We start from the raw sequence: 18438 nt of genomic DNA on the forward strand, positions 1-18438 counted from the left end.
GCAAGCAGTTGTGAGCCATCGGACATGGATACTGTGAACCACACTCAGGTCTTCTGCAAGAACAGGACCCTAGGGTCAGCTCTCTAGCTCCCCGGTTTTTGTTAACTTATCTTTATTATTGAAAATTCCATATAGGCATACAACGGAATAATAATATCTACCCCCATTTTCTTTTTCCAGCTCCCCCATATCCTTCCAACCCATCTCCCTCCCAAGTTTTTGTTCAGGTTTTTTTTTTATAACCCATAAGCCCAATTAGTGCTGCTGATGTGTGCACGGGTGTGGGGCCACCCACTAGAGCATGAGAAACTTGCCAGTGGTCACATCCTCCAAAAGGAATGATTCTTCCTCCCCCAGCAGCTACCAACTGCTACTAGCTCCTCAGTGAGGGTGGGGGCTGGGCATCGTTTGCCCCATCTCTGACAGAACTCTGGCCAGCTGATCTTCGAAGGTCCTATGCAGGTACCACTGCTCCTGTGTGTCCATGAGTGGGCTACTCACGTCATTCATGGTCAGAAAGGTGCATTTCACAGCACTCTGCCCCATCCTCCAGCTCTTACCTTCTTCCCACTTCTCTTCTGCACTGCTCCCCAAGCCACAGCTGGGGAGAAAAGGGTTGATACAGATGTCCTGTTTAGCTCTGAACGCTCAGCCGCTTTGGTTTCAGTGCTTTGCCAGGTCTAAATTTTCATAGAGACAGATGTAAAACATTGGCCCTCCTGCATCCAAACTTCAAATATCATGAAAAGCTCTTGTCAGTTGTCTTGTATTAAATGCTAAGGTCTTTAATCTGTTATGATATTAGGGGACTGGTATACCGGGATCACAGCAGTGTGGTTGACAGCTCCTACCACCACTACCATATAAAGTGGCAAACTCCTATAATCCTAGCACTGGAGAGACTGAGGCATAAAGATGCCATGAGTTCAAAGCCAGCCTGGAACACATGGCAAAACCTTGTCTCAAAAATAATAGTAAGTCAGAACCAGGTGTGGTGCTGCAGGCCTTTAACCCCAGCACTTGGGAGGCAGAGGCAGGCGGACCTCTGTGAGTTCAAAGACAGCCTGGTTTACATTACAAGTTCCAGGACAGCCAGAGCTACACAGTCTCTAATAACGATGATGATGATGAAGATGAAGATGAAAAGAAAGAGGAAGAAAAGTGGCCTGCATGAACAAAAATGGCCCTCAAGCAATTATTTCATCAAGTGGTCATGAGACAACTTAAAGTATTCGGCATGGCACTTGTCATTTAAGGATTAACAAATGTTTACGTCATAACCGATCAATGCACACCTGGTAATACAGATGGAGATGGAGATGTATAAAAAGGTGAAAAGAATAATGGAAGAGGAAAGAGTGGGTAAAGATTGGTGGATGTATAGACATGAGTAGACGGACAGAGGGACCAAAACAATGCAGACCACAGTTAAGTCCATCACATTATACATCCCAAGGCCGAGAAACAGCCTAGCATTCCACAGTAGTCTTCCAAGAGCCTTTCCCCTCTAATCTTTGAATCTGTAGGACAGTTCTCCAAGTGCTCCTGGACACTCACGCCTTTCTAACTTGTTCTCAAGAATAACCACTGAATATGCTAGGAATGAAATATCTTGAGTTGAGCAGACCAGAAACAGGAAATATCTCAACACAATAGCACAGCAAATCAATTCACTTCACTATAAAACCCAGAGTGGCTTCCCTAGGGTCCCTCAGCTGCTGTATAAGCACAGCACAGGGCAAGATGCCATATGTCCTGGGCAAAGACAGCTTTGGGGACCTGACTCACAAAGAAGCCAGACTCCGTTGTCCCTTTCCATTTGTGAGTCCTCTTTGTAATCTTTATACACTTTCCTCAGTGAACTCTGACAAGTTGGTAGCCCCTGCATCTGGACCTGCTTCTCAGGCCTCTTTCATCCCTTTTCCCTTACTTATCTGTGAGCTGACCAACCTCTCTGCTCAAAAATCCCTCAATCCCCAAGGTAGGGAGGGTATGGTAGGAAGGGGTGTTTTTATCCCTTGATTCCTGGCTGCTACGGAACACAGAGTATGGGTCAATAGAAGAGAGGGGCAGGAGTGGCCAGGCCTGGAGGATATTTGGCAACCGGAAAGGCTTAAATCAGATTGGATCTGATTTTAAAGAACTTTCTTTTGGCTTTCCTCATGCACAGGAGGGGTGGAGCTAGATGATGGCTCTGCGGGTCTAGGAGGACCTTGGGGAATCTGAGAGGTGACTTTCTCTAGCCTTGCCGTGCTCTTGCAATTGTGCTCCTCTTCCCTACTCCTCCAACCCCCACAGACCTCAGCTATAGAAAAGAGGTGCAGTGTCTTACCTTCTCTTCTCTCGCTGTCATAAATCCCTCTGACGAAAGTGTCTTAAGGGAGAAAGGGCTTATTTTAGCGCACAGTTACAGGTATAGTCTGTCCATCATGACAGAGAGTGAAAGCAAGGGATGCTTACTCTTTACTCTAACCCTGTGCCACACCCTCACTCCACCCTTGAGAAAGACAGTTCAAATACTTTATGAGGTCAGTACTACAAACTTTTCCTAAGGATAACAGCACACATACACTTTTAAATTCTTTTAAAGATTTATTGTATCTTTAAATTTTATTTTATGTGTACTGATTGAGATTTATTTTATTTTTAATTATGAGAGAGCATATGCACATGAGGGCCGGTGCCCTTGGAGGTCAGAGGTATCAGCTCTCCCTGGAGCTGGAGTTACAAGTGGTTGTGAGCCACCCAGTGTGGGTGCTGGAATCCGAACTCCAGCCGTCTGCAAGATGTTAAGCCATGCCAGGTGGTGGTGGCGCAAGCATTTAATCCCAGCACTCGGGAGGCAGAGGCAAGCGAATCTGTGAGTTTGAGTCCAGCCTGGTCTACAAGAGCTAGTTCCAGAACAGCAAACCCTGTCTCGAAAAACCAAAAAAAAAAAAAAGAAAGAAAGAAAGAAAAGAAAAGAAAAAAAAAAAGATGTTAAGCCTTATTTCCCACTTTCCCACCATACGTTTTATCCAAACTCCTGACTGCTGTCTTTGTCAGAACAGAAACCAAGGAGTAATAAACTAATGCCCCTACCGAGAAGTTTAAAAGGGACCACAAACAGGAAGCCATGCCGAATCCATCCAATAAGAAAGTATAACTACCAACTTGTACTGCATTCAGTTCCAACAGTAACACCACAAAGCATCTCCACAGACTTAGGGGGACGGTCTCCAACAGCTGTCCCACTCTAGATGCCCGTTACAAGAAGAGTTCCCAAGACACTTATTAACAAGCTAAAATCTGAGATAACTAAGATGGGCACAGCATTGGCTAGACAGACATTCAATAGCATTTGACTAAATGACTAAAAGAAATAAAAATCACAGTCTCAGCCCTAGAGGAATGATGATCCTTTGTCCATTAGACAATTTGACTAAGAAATATTTCCGTATCCTAACTAGCTCTAGGCTGTGTTCTCTCTGGTGGCCTATTTCTTCTGGCCTGAGGTCATTCAAGAACTGGGCAAGCAAGAAAAGTAATTGACAGGAACAAAGTCAGGAAAGTGGGGGCGCGGGGAGCGGGAGACACTATGAGAAGAGCCCCCAAAGCACTTTTTATTACGGCCTCGTGCCTACTAACATGAGAACTCTAAAATCTGACTCAGCCCCTAGAAAAGAGTGTCCTGTGTCTCCGGCACCTTAAGAAACTCCGTAAATAAAATATGCCCCTTCAGTGATAAAACCCAGGGCCTCTACTAAGCGGAACGTTTCAAACCCGCCTCCAGCGACGAAAAACTGGCTCCTCCCCTTCCGGGTGATACCAAAGCCACACCCCTAAAGTGCGAAGGTACCCCTGTGACGTAATTGTTAACGGTCCGTTTCCGGGGCGGAGCCAGGGAGGGCGGGGAGTTTAGGCTGTGCCGACCCCTGAGCCCCCCTTCAGGTGACTCCAGCCCCTGAAAAATCTTCATCCAGGGCCCTAAATGACCCAGCCCCACTGCTGCCAGACCGCTCTCCTTGACGATTCCACGCCCCGGTCCCTAGATAACCGTCCTTCTAACGCCTTAACTTCCAGTGACTTCCATATCATCAATCCCATCCTGTCCCGATGTGGCCTTTGGCTTGCGGGGGGCCACCCGCCTCAGGGTACCTGAGGACTATTCAGACTCGTTCTGGGAATGATGGAGAAGGGGACTTGCGGCTGGGAATAAGTGTTCCTATCATGCTGCTCCCCAGGAACCGCTGGAGCCCGGGACATGTCGCGATTGAGGAGATACGAGGTGGCGCTGGAAGCGGAGGAGGAGTGAGTGGAGGCGGGTGATGCGGAGGAGGGATATAAGGCCGGGGGTGGGGGGGAAGGTGTGCGTCCCGGGGCGGGCAGAGCGGGCCCTAGAGGGGCGTGGGCTGCGGATGGCCAGCCCCTGGGGGCGGGGCTTCTCTGCGGGCTAGGTTCCAGGGGTGGGGTCTGTGGGTCAGCCCCGCCCCTCCGGGTCCGGCTCTGCCTTCTCTTTGCAGGATCTACTGGGGCTGCTTCTACTTTTTTCCTTGGCTGCGAATGTGGCGCAGGGAGCGGAGGTGAGGGGGCTGCGATCTCGTGGGGGCATGAACGAGTTTTAGTGTCGGAGGATGGATGGTGGGGGAGTTCAGGAGCTCCCGCCCGGCCTCATGTCATTGTCGGGTCGCCCTACAGCTCGGCGCACCCCCGGGAGCAGAAGCTGGAGCCTCTGCGGGGCCTAATGAGCTGTTTGTCGAGCGGCCTGAGGCCTGCTCCCCAGCGCTCAGGTCGTGGTCTCCTCTGTCGCACCCCCACCAGCGCTGCACAGACAGCCGGTGCATTAAAGATTTAAAGTCACGCCCACTGCCTTCCTGACTTTACCGCCGCAGCCTCCATTGGTGCTGGGAATCCCACTTCACACCTGCTGTTTTCTTACCCACAGGGCGACCCTCCCTGGTAGGATGCCCTTGCATGTCAAGGCCTCCGTTGCTCCTAAGGGCCCCTAATTATCGTCATCTTCTAATTACTATCAGTGACTGGCTTCCTGCCACACCCTCCCCAAAAGCACCCACACAGTAGGCCACATATTTCCCCCACTTATCAGTGTTCCCACAACTCCAGCTGTTACTGCCTTCCTCTAGCTGGAACTTGGCCAAATCTCTGAAGAGTCTTCCCTTCCTGAGAGTGAATCTAAAACATTTTAGCCAAACAGAGTCAGCGAGAGGAAGGATCAGTTCCTAGAAGCTGCCTCTTACAGTCTTCCCAAGAGAGTGACAAGGGTTAAGAGTCTAAGGCTTTTCCTACAGCTAAAACCCCAAACCGGCTCCCTCCAGTCTGATCCCTTTTTTTTTTTTCATTACGAGTGTGTGTGTGTGCCTGCCCACCACAGCCCATGTGCACACAGAGGTCAAAGCACAACTTGAGAGAGTCCATTCTCTTTCTACCATATGGGTTCCAGGGTGCAAACTCGGTTCCTCAGGCTTGTCACCATGGCCATCTTGCCAGCCCCTGACCCCAGTTTTAAAAATACTTGGCATCCCTAGAAGAGTCCTGCCACCATTTTTATCCTGCTGACCCAAATCACTCTGGAACCAACTCTTGCAGTGGCAAGAGTCCCCATAGACACCCACTCCAGCACCAGAAAGGGGAGACAGCCTGGATTTTGGCTGAGCCCAAAGCTGACTTTTAGCCTGGCACAGCCCCTGCCATAGCCATTTGTGCTGGAAAAGAAGGCTTGGCCTTTATATCTTTGGAGATGCCAAAGAAGAGATGGGTACACAGCCAGGAAAATGTTTCTCCTTTCCAAAGATCTCTAGATTGACAAGTCCAGAAGAGCTCACAAAGCAGGCAGCTAGCTAACAAAACAAATAGACAGGATGATACAACCTGGGGATTTGGGGGGGGGGGTGCTACACCTAAGCCATGGAACAAAGGTCTAGAAAGGGATTAAGAGATACCCTGAAGCTTCGGGTATCAAAACTTCAGGACGAGTAGCCTCTAGGTTGTGGTTACTTCCAAATACCTAAAACTGTGCAAACTTTAGCTGTCTCCTCACGGTGTTTGCATCAAAGACCCCTTCAAAGGCTTTGTCTAGCACTGGGCCTCATCCTTCCAGACAGCCAGAGGCCTCTGAGACAGTGTCCAGAAGGGCCTTTGGGTCTCACCCTCTTCAAGAGGAAGCAAGACTTAGATTCTCAGCCTAGCTATAGCAGAACAAGCTGCCCAGAGATCATGGCAGTCCAAGAGCTCTATCTACAGATGACTGACCTCCGAGCAGAAAACACAACGTATAGATAAGGGGTGGATTCTTAGGGTTATGGCTCAGTTTGTATTTCAAATCCAGAACAAGACTTGAAAATTGAAGTTCCCAGATTATGCGTCTGGACCATTAACCCGACCAGCGTGCCCCACCCCCAGCAGATTATAGCTTTCCAGAAAGAACTGCCTCAAGATGAGCGGGGCTTTTGCCTGGAAGAGAAGGAAGGGAATAATAGAATGGGGTGCTCAGAGTTTGGGGAAATGGGTATTTCTGAACCTGGGTTGGGAGGTGTATGTTCCTTCAAGCCCAGAGTGTAAAGAGGATGCAATTTGAATCAAAAGAGACCTAACTTAGTTCTTGAGTCTGATGTCTCCAACAAGCCAGAGACTAAGTCTGGAAACCCCCAGGCTCCCACTGACAAGCTGGCATCCGTGGAACAAGACCAAGCAGAAGCAAGAAGGTGAGATTTGGGGGAGGGGCCTTTTCATCTTCTGAGAGTTTTGTTTGTTGAGACAGGGTCTCGTTATGTAGCCCAGGCTGCCCTGGAACTCACTATGTAGACCAGGCTAGGCTCAAACTCAGAGAGTGATTTGCTTCTACCTCTCAAATGCTGGAAATAAAGACCTGCGCCATGATATCCCTCCCCCTTTTGCCTGTTTTAACATCAGCAGTCAGGCATCAGAGAGCTTTTATTTCTCCTCATCCATCACCCTTTACCTCCTCTTCATGGCGAAAGTCTCCCCCCTTCACCAAGGAGAGTCTGTTTTAGGGACCCAGCCCTATCAATTTCTCCCTATAAGTAGGCAGGCCAGGGCAGAGAGTAGGGAGGAGAAGATAAAGGCAGGTTAGTGCTGGCCTGCTTTCGTTCCTACCCACTCATCAACTCTTCTGTCAGAATATGTAATACTATAGCACAGAGGGATGGTGGTGGAGATGCAAATGTATTGCAGTGGGACTTTGGGGGATAACTGGAGCTGTATGATTTTGTCTATGATTATACAGTCATGGGTGTGACTTTATGAGGTTACGTGACCAACGTATGACTGGTGAATGTGTGGCTATGCGCATGATTGTAAATGCCTATTAGTAGATGTCCCAGTGATCATGGCTGCCCTAAGCCGCTGTAGCATCAGCCCCTACATCACTCACTACTCCTCTTCAGTGTTCTCTCTTCGGGGCTTAGGAACCCCTGGGAAATGATGATGGTCCAAGAAAGGGCTGGCTGGGGACAGTGACAGCAGGCCAAGAGCTGTCACAAGATAAGCAAGGTATTGCCACCTGTCTCTGACTCACCTAGTGCCCCAGGCAAAATGCAACTAGATAAAAGGTAGGGAGAGGAGGAGAAAGAAGCTAGCAAGGAGGCTGAGCGGCATGGAGGGGCTCTCGTCCACCAGCAGCCTCCTGTTGATATTGTTGCTTCTGAGCCCAGAACCTGGAACAGGTAAGTTCCCGGAGGGTATAGAACGATGAATGGATGGACTAGAAGGGATGGGATGCAGAGTTCAACTTTCATGGAGCAGCTGTGGCTCCAGACCTTTCTGAAGACAGGGCCCTGTTGTTCTGCAGGCTTGCCACTGCCCTCCAGCTCTACCTGCTGTACGCAGCTCTATAGACAACCGCTCCCCAACAGGCTACTGAGGAAGATCCTCCATGTGGAACTGCAGGAGGCCGATGGGGACTGTCACCTTCAGGCTATTGTGTGAGCTCTGCCCCCCAACCCTGCTACCTCTAACTGCCTCTAACTCCTAATCCCAGCCCCAATGCTAATTCTGGTGCCTCCTCAAGTTTTCATCTGTCTCTTGCCCCTAACCCCTGAACCCCACCTAAGCTCATACCCCAAACCTGGGCATAGCTTTGGACTTTTCCCTCCCCAGGCTTCACCTGCCTCGGCGCACTGTTTGTGTCCACCCTCAGAACGGCAGCCTGGCTCGGTGGTTTGAGCGCCATGGGAAGAGTCTCCAGGGGACTCTATCCAACTTAAATCTGGAACTACGAATGAAAATGTACTCGAGCCCCCAGCAGCAAAACTAATAAAACAACATTAGACAACAATCCAAAAACTTCTTCAGTCTCTTTATTTCAACTCTTCACAGTCCCCACAAGGGCCAAGGCCAAGGTCTGCACACACTCTCCAAGCATCTATATACACACATACAGAGAATGTCTGTTCCTTATCTCACGTATGCACAGTCACAGGTGGACGCAGACATGCACATCTCTACACACTCCTCGGTGAGCTTCCACCTCAAGGATGACATCAGAAGTCCAGGCAGCATTCAGCTGGCAGCAAGCTTGGAGTATAGGGTCTCAAAGAAAAGGGCTTCAGACTTCCAGCTGAGACCTCCATCCTTAGGGGTCCACACTGCTCTGCCTCCTTTTCTGCCCATCCGTTTAACCACCCCAGCCGGACAGGGTCACAGGTGCAATCAGCTGAAGTTCTCCTGGGTCCTCTGCAGGTTTGGAATGCCTAGAAGAGCAGGGAGCAAGTCAGACAGCAGGACTGGGTCCCCGGCGTGTGGGGAGGGGAGAGTGGTGCTCAGTGGGTGAGGTATGTGCCGGACAAGCAAGTCTAATGACTTGGGTTCAATCCCTGGGACCCATGTAAAGGTGGAAAAGAGAACTCCACAAGTTCTCTGGCCTCCCAGCATATGCCACGGCACATGTGTGTTTCCATACACATGTCATACACACACACATAACACACAGTAATAATACAATTCAATTTTTCAAGTCAGGGAGAGGAGCAAACATCTGTCCAAGACATTTAAGGGGGAAGGGGTGATACCCAGTTCTGAGACCTTGAAAATGAAGCTACCTGGTATTCCCAATACTCCAGGAGGGAAGAGACCCATTTCTGAGACCAGAACTGAAAAATGAAAGGTCTACCCTTTCTCCTCTTGCCTAGATATAAAAATGAGGAGCACCCAACTCCAGTGATCCCCAGTACCCATAAAATTGCTAAGGCATCAAATTCTTAAGCCAGACACTCGAGTGGGGGCACGCATTACTTAGTGCTACTCACCTGGAATCCTGTCCACTGGAATCATTGGTGCCAAGAACCCAGGTTTTTGAGGTCCATCCTTCCCACCCCGTCTCAGCCTCAGCCTGAAGCATAAAAGGGCAGCTGTCTCCCCAGGACCATGTCTTTTGGAGGATTTATTAGCAAGGGGTGAGAAATGAGTAAAAATCATGAGGGAAAGGACAGTTGGGGGAGAAGTGATTCCCAAATCAGACAGGTTCAGTAGGCAATCAGCAGGAGGCCCTTCGGGTGGGAATGGATGTGGTCTCTGGGCATCACAGCAGCTGTTGGGGTGGGGGGGGGTCACAGCTAAGGAACCAGTGGCACTCACTTACCAGAGCCCCAGTGCTAGGGCTCCAACAGCCAGGCCAAGGAAAGAGAAGATTCCCAAAGATGCTAACACAGCCACTTGCTCCAAGGGGTCTCTGTGATCTGAGGGAGAAGGCCATGTGTCACTGGGAGAGAACGTTAGCTGTGCCTGGTGACACCTTCTCTCTTGGACTTTCATCCTCCATATGCCTTTACCAATCAGTCCGAACTTACCAAGCGGTCTTGGGTCTGGCTGCAAGGATGGCCTTGAAGGGGTGGGACCGTCCTCCTGACCTACTACCTCTTGCTGCTGTTTGTTCCCATCAGACATCTCATTCTGCATGGGACCTGAAGGAAGACAAAACCTGAGAAGCGTACTTAGAAGCTTCTGCCTCTGGAAGGCAGGGCCGGGACTAGAACCTAAGTTTGAGGTGGGGGCCTAAGAAGCAGTTTCAGAGGGTATGGTCAGTTTGTGGGGATCTGGCTTGTAGACTTGCAGACATAGAGTCTACAAGTGCAGCAGTAAGGACTCCGGGCTATAGTGAGGACAGGACTGCAGGCCACCGAGGCCATAGCGAAGGACAGCAATAGCAATGCCTGAAGGAGCCTGACAAGGGGATGTGTAAGCTGTCTAGCTGACAGCTGATTTGGGGGTAAGGGCTCTGCCCTTTTCTTTGTCTCTCACCAGTGCTAGGAGTACCCCAGGCCTCTGGGCTCCAGGCACTCCAGGTGCCAGCATCCAGAAAGTCCCTGGCACTGACTCGTACCGCATGGGGCAGTCCAGCCACGGCATCCGTTATCACCTCCTCCAAGCCAACTGGCTCGACCTGGAGGCAAAAATGGTTCCTCAGGATGTGGTTCAAGCTGTTAGTAGAGAGCCTGCCCAGCCCCAGCCACACTGCCCCCATCATCAGGTAGAGGGTCTAGGCCAGGCTGGGTGGCTGGTGGGACAGATTCTATGTCTGGGGTTAGGAAAATGGAAGCCTGCAGTGGTCACTTTGAAGGACTATTGTATCAGTCTGTCTATGTTCAAAACCTTGTTAAGCTACTTGCTGAGTGGTTTGGGGTCTCTCTGTATCTTGAATTCTTCATTTGTAAAATAGGAGTGAATACCTCACAGAGGTAACATATATAAAATGCATAGCAAGGTACCCTGCAGGCAGACAGCTCTGAATGCAGATTATAAACAAGTGGGGTTCCTCCCAGGACAGATGCCGACCACTCTGTGGGGAGATTCACTAGTTTCAGCTAGACATGAGTGTTTATATGAGGGGTTCTCTGGGTGAGATATACCCGCTTTCCTAGAAGTTATTATTGTCTGGTGTGTATGTGTTTGCACGCACATGTGAGCAAACCCAGCATGCATGTGGTTGTCAGAGGACAAACTCTGGAGTAAGACTTTTGCCGTCTACGTTGTTTGAAACAGGTTGCTGTTCTTAGCTGCATAGCCAGGCTGGCCGGCCCAGGAACTTCCTGAGATTCTGGTGGATTTGCCTCCCATCTCTCCATGGGAGCGCATGGCGTCACCTGGCTTTATGTGGGTTCTGAGGATCCAAACTCAATGCTTGCACAGCAATTGCTTTCCACACTCATCCATTTCCCCAGTCCCTATAAGTGATTCTTAAACCCATTTCTGTCTTCACACACAGGCTTGCATTATTGTTAGTTACCCAGGACAGAAGTTTCTGTCCTGCCAGGGGCAACTCCAGCCTGGGAACACTATAAAGGGGGAAACCGGGTCTTCTGAGACCTGCCCATGCCTGGAAGCTATACATACTATTCAAGATCTCAAAACAAGACACAGAACCTGAAGAGAAAGATTGAGACACACTGCAGACCTCACCGTGGACCATGCTGGATGCTGCGCTGGACGATATTGTAGCCGGAACCTGAGCAGGAAGTGGGGTTGGCGGCGCCAGGAAGCAGGGTATGTCCAGCTTGCATGCAGGCGTCTTGGGTAACCAGGTACTGATTCCACCCGCAGTCCCTGGGGTGGATCAGGACGCACTAAGGGTAGCCAGACACGAAGTTCAAGGTGAGTGACGAGTATTCACCCCTTCCTCACTATTTCCCACAGTGTATGCGGTGTATGCCATGTGTGCTGTGTGTGTGTGTAAAGACGCTTTAGTCAGACACTCCCAGGAGGGCGGGAAAATGTCAAATTTGGTTACTCATCTAGCTTCAGGACCTATCTGTTATCCTTGTTATAAAATAAGCAGACATTTGATAAGTTTGAGTGATAAAGGATTCTTCTTTGCATCCACAGAAGATTCACTAGTCCAAATTCCAACCTAGTTTTATGGCCATCTCCCCTCCCACACGCAGATCAAGAGAAAGGGACCAGCAAGCCTTTCCCCTGGGCAGGAAGAGCATGAGACTGGACTGCCTTCAGCATAGGGTCTAGAAGCAGGAGTTACCTAGGCAGCCAAGAAGATAGTAGCAACTAACTTGTAGAGAGTGGTAGCAACCTCCAGAGCAGTGGTTCTCAGCCTTCCTAATGCTGCGATCCTTTAACACAGTTCCTCATGTGGGGGTGACCCCCCACACACCATAAAATTATTTTCATTGTGCCGGGCAGTGGTGGCACACAACTTTAATCTCAGCACTCAGAAGGCAGAGGCAGGCAGAGCTTTGTGAGTTTAAGGCCAACCTGGTTGACAGTGTGAGTTCCAGGCTAGGCAAAGCTACACAGAGAAACCCTGTCTTGAAAGAACAAAAAAAAAGTAAAAAAAAAAATGTTTTTGTTGCTACTCTATAACTGTAATTTTGCAACTGTTATGAACTGTGATGTAAATATCTGATACGCAGGATGTCTGACGTGTGATCACCCACTGGGTCGCGAACCACTGCCCTGGCGTGTGTACCCATCCCTGTGACTACTTGCTCTTTATGTACGAGAGGGAGAGGACCAGTTGGAAGTTGGGGCAGGGAGGGTGGGAGTCTGTTTGGAGTCTCTGTGATGGGAGTCTGGGGGTTGGGGTACTCACAGATGCTCTGTAATCTCACGTCCAGTAGGCATGTGCTGGCACCCAGTGGGTTCACCTCAGTCACATTGATCCGGTACTCACTCCAGAACTCTGCCCCATGGACCACACATCGGAAAGCCTCTAGAGGGTCCTGTGGGCATGGCCAAGGCCCTGTGGATGAACTTTCCCTAGGAGGGAGGATATGGTTTTGCAAATAGGTCACAAGTTAGAGTTCTCTCTCTCTCTCTCTCTCTCTCTCTCTCTCTCTCTCTCTCTCTCTCTCTCTCTCGTCCTACCTCTCACTCTCAGTTCCTGGTAGGGTCTTCTTCCTGATGGAAAGGGTGTCATGTGAGGTCAGGAGGAAAAGAGAGCCCCCTGCCTTCTCTGAGAATTTGTCAGAACTTCCCTCCCTTGCCCGCCACACCCATATCGTGCCAGCATCCCAAGCTGCATGAGCACACATACTAGACACGCACACACATACCTGTAGGAAGTAAGGTAGCGGGTGGGCAAACCGCTGACCTGGCCGGGACTCCAAGTACAGGAGAAGTTTTCATAGTCTACTGCTTGGCAGGAAACCTCGGGACGAGCTGGGGGAACTAGACACACAGGGTACCGCTACAGACTGAGGCATCCCTAGCTCCTCCCTATCCCAGAGAGCTTGTTCAGGTCCCAGGGCCCCTTGGGAATCCAATGGCCCCTCACTGCCACCTTCCCTAACTCACAGCCCAGCTTCAGGGTCACCATGCCCCCAAATACACCATCCACGGTCTGGCAGACGTAAGTGCCCTCGTCAGTGCTGTCCACGTGGGCCAAGAACAGTCTGTGTCCTAGTCCGGAGTCAGGTCCCTGAAGCAGCCTTAACTCCCCATCCCGAAACCAGGACACTGGCGTCCTGAAGGTGAGATGAAGTGATGACACAGAGAGAGGAAGTCAGGCCATGCAACTGTCCTCGCAGAACCTCTAAGCACACTTGCAATAAACCACACCCCCATGCCTGGTGCGGTGGTACGTGCCAATTATCTCAGGAAGCTGAAGCAGGAGACTCATGAGTTTGAGGCCAGTCTGGGCCACAGAGCAAGTTCCAGACCATTCCCAGGTAGCAAAATAAATAGATAAAGTAATAAAGTAAATGCAAAAAGAGACTAAACCCAAATCCAAATCCCCTTCGCTTTATGCTTTATCAAGCCCCTTGTGGTCTAGCCTTTGCCTTCCTTTCCTGGCTCCCTCACCCTTCCCTCCCCACAGGCCACATTCTTATCCTCAGTTCTTTGTTACTAAGGTCAGTCCCACCTCAGGGCATTTTCACAAGCTGTGGCCTGGTCAGGAGTGTGCCTCCTCTAACCTGTGCATGCCTGCTCCTTTTAGACCTAGCAAGATTCTTGAGTGCTTACTGTCTGTCCTCCTCACTAGGATGCAACCTCTTGAGGACTTGCATTTTGCAGTTATCTCAGAGCCTGCAATAAACAGACCAGGCACTTAGCAGGTACGCAAACACTACTGGCTAGCTAACTAAGTGATGATTTTTGGTACTAGTATCAACCCCAAGGCCTTAGATGTGCCAGACAGGAGCTCTAACACGGAGCTACATCCCCAACACTGGCTGAATTTTCTACTTAATAAGTACAGTTGGAGAGTGAGGACACAGAGGCAAGAACTATGACAGAAGAAGCAAGTGTCGGAGGAAACGAGGTCTGGGCAGGGTCAAGGAAGGGCCGTTTGTATGAGATTAGTGGGTAGGTGAACACTTACCCTGCATCCACTCCAGGACAACACAGCATCACGGACCTGCCCAGCTGCCCATACTGGACCCCTGTGGAGGGCATTCCTGGGGTGAAGCACTTCTTTTAAACTCCCCTACCATTTTCACTGTGTCAAAATATTAAGTTATACTTGCAAGCCAGAGATGGGACAAGCCAGAGAAGGGACCCAGATTGTCAGAAATGGTGTGTGTGGGGGGGGGGGGGGGTCTAAATTAGGCCACAGGAATGGGCCAGAGTGAGAACAGTAAGTCTCCTAAGGCGGTCACAGGGTGGCATTTTCTTACCTGGAGGACCCCAGGCTTGGGGGCAGGGGGAGGAGGAAGACACCAGGGCTGTAGCCACGGCCACCAGGACCCTGCTCAGCCCTGAGCAGCTGCTGCTCATCTGTGGAGAAAAGGGGGGCTTAGGAGTTCCCCATCCATGAGCTGCATCGAGAGAAACGAAGCTATTGGAAATGACTGAGGATTCTAACCTGAAGTCCCCTTTCCCACCAAATGCCCAGTGCTGTATAGATTTGTCCTTGTGTGTGTACGAGTATGCACACGGGAGCACACACACACAAACACAAAGTTCATCTCAGTTCTGGGCTTAGGGCCCAGAACAAAAGCCAGCGGCAACAGACTGTGCCAGGATTACACACACACACACACACACACACACACACACACACACACACATCACCTTTGGCGCCCACCCCTGGCACTAAGGACTGGCACTGGCTCAGCCTATCCCATTAACCCGTGCAGTCCAGCTGCTGGGAATTCTGGCTTTCACCCCCAAGCTGACCAAGGCTAATTACTGCCTCTGGCCAACACACAGCAGTGAGATAAGACTTCATCACTCTAAGATAAAGAGCTGACAAGATGGGTCCAAATGCACCCATAATCGCAACAGGAGGCCTAACTCTGCTCTGGCTGCCAAGCCTCTGGCCTGAGTCTGGCTTCTTACTCCAGTACTTGGGCCACTCCGATGGGCCTGGCTTGAAATCTTGTTGGTCTCAGCCTGTGGGGCTGGATCGAGCTAGGGTGCCGGCTGGGGCTGCAGAGTTAAGCGGATCCAGATGCCCTGGCTGCTGCCAGAGGCAGAGAAACGGGCCAGGAGCCAGCAGATGGAGATGGAGTCGGGGTGGCGGAGAAGCGAGGGGAGCTGGGAGCCTACAGCAGCAGGCGCCTGGTGTGGGGGCCATAGCACCAAGTAGGGGTTAAAAGAACAGTGTTTAGGACCCAAGGCAATGGTGGTAAAGGCCAGTGTGCAAAAGTCTGCAGTGGGGGCAGCAGAAACGCAGTCTGAGAAATGTCCATATAGAGGAGTGGGGTGCTGGGAGGAAGGACTCTGGGCTGGAGGTGAGCAGCAGACTGAAGGCAGTAACGACGGGGTACCAGAAGACCCCTCCAGAATAGAACAGAATAAGGCCTCCACATATCTGTGTCACCCTGAATGTCTTATTGACCCACCCCCAGGGTCCCCAGTCCCATTTACCCCGTGTAGCCACACCCTACCTCGATAATCACAGTGGCTGAGTGTCCATGGCCTCCAAGACTTCCTCCTACAGCCTCCAGCACTGTTTCCTCTCCACTCAGTCCTGGGACCCCAGAACCATCCCCTCCTTCCCATTCCCTGCCCCGCCCCCTCTGGGCCTTGAGCTTAGCCACCCCTAGCCAGGCCCCCTCCTCCCACCCCTTCCTCTTCCCTCCTCTCTCATTCCCTCCCACCCCAGGGCCTGGGAAGGGAAAAGGCCTCCCCCCTCAAGCTGGAGAAGGAAGCCAGAGACACAGCCAGGACCAAGGGAGAGAGGAGGGCTGGCTGCTTCTGCCTATATCCCTGTCGCTAGAAGATTAACTGTGTTTTCACAGAGCCACCCAAACCATATTTACTCAGGCACTCACTAGGTACAGTGAACTAACACACAGATATTCCCTTGAACACATGTGGACACAATTTAAAAAAATTAACGCACACACACACTCATTCCTATTCTTTCCATTCTCCAACGGATGTTTCCTAAGGGCACAGCTGACTGTGTTTCCAGGGGAAAACAGGCCTCACACTGGAGAATATAAAGAAAGGCCAGAGTCCAGTTCCCCACTTCCCTGGAAGTTCGGGTCATTTCTATTCTCCCCTTTCACCCGTTGGGCCTCAGCACCAGGAAATGCCTTTGATCCCTTGGTGCCAGATATACAAGACTCACGGCTACAAGACTCAGACTCATATTCTTGGATACGATCACTCACAGTCACCCTGACACACTCAGACCCAGACACATTTACACATCTCAGTCTCCTAGTGGTCCCACTGACACAAAGACACACGTGTTAAAAGCGACTCCTCACCACAAGGAGCTCACAAGAACTCTTAGTGACAGATCAGCATAGTATCAAGGTTACAAGCCCTGTGTGGCCAGGAACAAGAGCAAACAGGGAAGCCAAGCAGAGGGACCAAGAGATGGCTTGGCCACACAGCTCGGAAAGCAGAAACACAGAGACACCTGGGAGGAAAGCTGTAGGGAGACACAGAAAGCTCTCCGGAAAGATAATCGTGGGGATGAGGCATGAAGCAGAAACTTCAGTAGATCAGGGGCCTAGGGATATAGCTCACTTGGGAGAGCTCGCCTCACATGCACAAAACCCTAGGTTTGATGTCCAGCACCATATAAAAACAGATGTGCCACACCTGTAATCCCAGCAATCCCGGGGCTTGGAGTCCATGTGGCCCTGTCTCAAATAGGAGCCCCCAGTGATAAGACTTATTTCTCAGCACTGCAGACGCAACCCAGGCCCTGGCTCACGCTAGGCAAGCACTTTACTGCTGAGCTGCATTCTCAAACCTCCCCCCCCACCACCACCCTGCAAATCTTGGGTAGGGGAAGATGGAGAGCCATGTGCACTGGGGGTGGATCTGTCTATGTTGCAGGCCCGGTAGAAAAGTCAGTCTCCCTCAACAACTGAAGTTTCCCGGAATATAAGAACACAGCTTCACTCCCACACCGTCTAGGCAAGGGCACGGGACACACTGCAGTCACAAGTCTCTTGCTTTTCCACTTCTGACGTCGCACGTTATCACATAGAAACCCAACCATCCACTCTCACACTGGCAGACCCCACAGGGCTTCCCAAAACACATTCCCTGGTGTGGTCACAGCCCCTCTCACAAACGAACACCCATCAAAAATTACCCACTGACTGCTGTGCCACAAGCAGACACAGCTACAGTCACACTCTCAGACGCAGCCACATTCGCTGACAGACACACCAGATGACAGCAGTTTCGGAGCCTCCACACACTGACATCGTCACACACAGACACTGTCTCGAACTCACACAGACACTCATGATCATCAGCCACTCTCCGCCCTTCAGATCACACACCACCCTGCCCCGCCCCCTCTTGGCAGGACTTGCGAGTCAACACACCCGGGTCCCTGCAGGCCTCACCTTCCGCGGCAGCCGCCGCCAGCGCCCTCCACCCTCGCCCTCTGCCCCGGCCACTGGTCCCTCCTGAGCTGGGCTCCCGCAAGTCGGGGCGGCTCCTCCAGGCGCCAATAGAACGAGAGAGGTGAAAAGAGGGGGCTCTCGGCCCATTGGAGCCTCCAACTGCCAATCACTTCCACCTCCTCCGGACACTTCCTGTCCCGTCTGGAACTTAAGAGGAGAGAGTACCAGAGTAGGATTCCTAGGACAAAACCTGAAGCTGCATTCCTTATACCTCTCGTGAAGGCCTGTCCTCCCCGGGACTGCAGGCCTGAAGGTGCTCAGGCTCTTCCCCTCCCAGCCGTCCACGCAGCCTCAGGTCCTCTACTGAACCACTGGGCAGCTGACTGCATTTGTTGAAGGTGCCCTGACTTCAGATAAGATAGGAAACGGAGGGTTGGTTTAGTTCTCAAACGTTGTCGAGTATCGTACCTTTAAAACAGTCAGGTCCCATTCCATGCCAGCTAAATCACAATCTCTGCTTGTTGCATCCAGACCCCAGTACTGTTTTTAGAACTCCTCAGGCGATCCCAAATACAGGCAAGGTTGGGGGTTTTTATGTATGCCCTAAGAAACCAGCTAACTACCCGGGGAGTGTCAAGGGAGATGCCTACTTTGATTTCCCAGACCTTCACAGTACTCCCAATCCCAGGCACCCTTCATTTCTCCAAGG

General features: G+C 51.0%; 2 protein-coding genes across 13 annotated transcripts; one reads left to right on the plus strand and one right to left on the minus strand.

Moving 5' to 3' along the window:
- Positions 1-3806: 3806 nt before the first annotated feature.
- Positions 3807-8301, plus strand: LOC142846618 (C-C motif chemokine 27-like). Of its 9 annotated transcripts, none has more exons than XM_075967410.1 (6): positions 3807-3930; positions 4224-4290; positions 4503-4562; positions 6622-6701; positions 7808-7940; positions 8116-8301. In XM_075967410.1, the coding sequence occupies exons 2-6, from the start codon at positions 4244-4246 to the stop codon at positions 8270-8272; spliced, it is 477 nt and encodes a 158-aa protein (XP_075823525.1). In that variant the 5' UTR covers positions 3807-3930; positions 4224-4243; the 3' UTR covers positions 8273-8301. The 9 variants fall into 9 exon arrangements, with proteins under 9 accessions (XP_075823525.1, XP_075823527.1, XP_075823531.1 ...); XM_075967412.1 differs by having other exon boundaries at positions 6649-6701; XM_075967409.1 differs by lacking the exon at positions 3807-3930 and having other exon boundaries at positions 3937-4290; positions 6626-6701.
- Positions 8296-18133, minus strand: Il11ra (interleukin 11 receptor subunit alpha). 4 transcript variants are annotated; one of them, XR_012910082.1, is made up of 13 exons: positions 17730-17851; positions 14583-14682; positions 14288-14348; positions 13261-13430; positions 13020-13134; positions 12832-12864; positions 12557-12723; positions 11413-11576; positions 10255-10396; positions 9804-9917; positions 9596-9692; positions 9264-9385; positions 8296-8708 (listed from the first exon to the last, which is right to left on the minus strand). XR_012910082.1 is itself a non-coding variant. In XM_075967405.1 (13 exons), the coding sequence occupies exons 1-13, from the start codon at positions 17874-17876 to the stop codon at positions 8668-8670; spliced, it is 1434 nt and encodes a 477-aa protein (XP_075823520.1). In that variant the 5' UTR covers positions 17877-18133; the 3' UTR covers positions 8296-8667. The 4 variants fall into 4 exon arrangements, 3 of the variants coding, with proteins under 3 accessions (XP_075823520.1, XP_075823521.1, XP_075823522.1); XM_075967405.1 differs by having other exon boundaries at positions 9264-9346; positions 17730-18133; XM_075967406.1 differs by having other exon boundaries at positions 9264-9346; positions 15798-17799.
- Positions 18134-18438: the final 305 nt, after the last annotated feature.

Source organism: Microtus pennsylvanicus, chromosome 3 (assembly GCF_037038515.1).
Source record: "Microtus pennsylvanicus isolate mMicPen1 chromosome 3, mMicPen1.hap1, whole genome shotgun sequence".
Taxonomy (NCBI): domain Eukaryota; kingdom Metazoa; phylum Chordata; class Mammalia; order Rodentia; family Cricetidae; genus Microtus; species Microtus pennsylvanicus.

Excerpts from the sequence above, each read along its gene's own strand:
- LOC142846618 (XM_075967408.1), top strand. The coding sequence starts at position 4,096 with ATGTGGCCTTTGGCTTGCGGGGGGCCACCCGCCTCAGGGTACCTGAGG. Across the intron at positions 6,702-7,807 it reads GACCAAGCAGAAGCAAGAAG|GCTTGCCACTGCCCTCCAGC; the intron begins GTGAGATTTGGG and ends GTTGTTCTGCAG. Across the intron at positions 7,941-8,115 it reads TGTCACCTTCAGGCTATTGT|GCTTCACCTGCCTCGGCGCA; the intron begins GTGAGCTCTGCC and ends TTCCCTCCCCAG.
- Il11ra (XM_075967405.1), bottom strand. The coding sequence starts at position 17,876 with ATGGGCCGAGAGCCCCCTCTTTTCACCTCTCTCGTTCTATTGGCGCCT. Across the intron at positions 11,577-12,556 it reads CGTGAGATTACAGAGCATCT|TGCGTCCTGATCCACCCCAG; the intron begins GTGAGTACCCCA and ends GGCTACCCTTAG. Across the intron at positions 9,347-9,595 it reads GCCCTAGCACTGGGGCTCTG|GCTGAGGCTGAGACGGGGTG; the intron begins GTAAGTGAGTGC and ends TTTATGCTTCAG.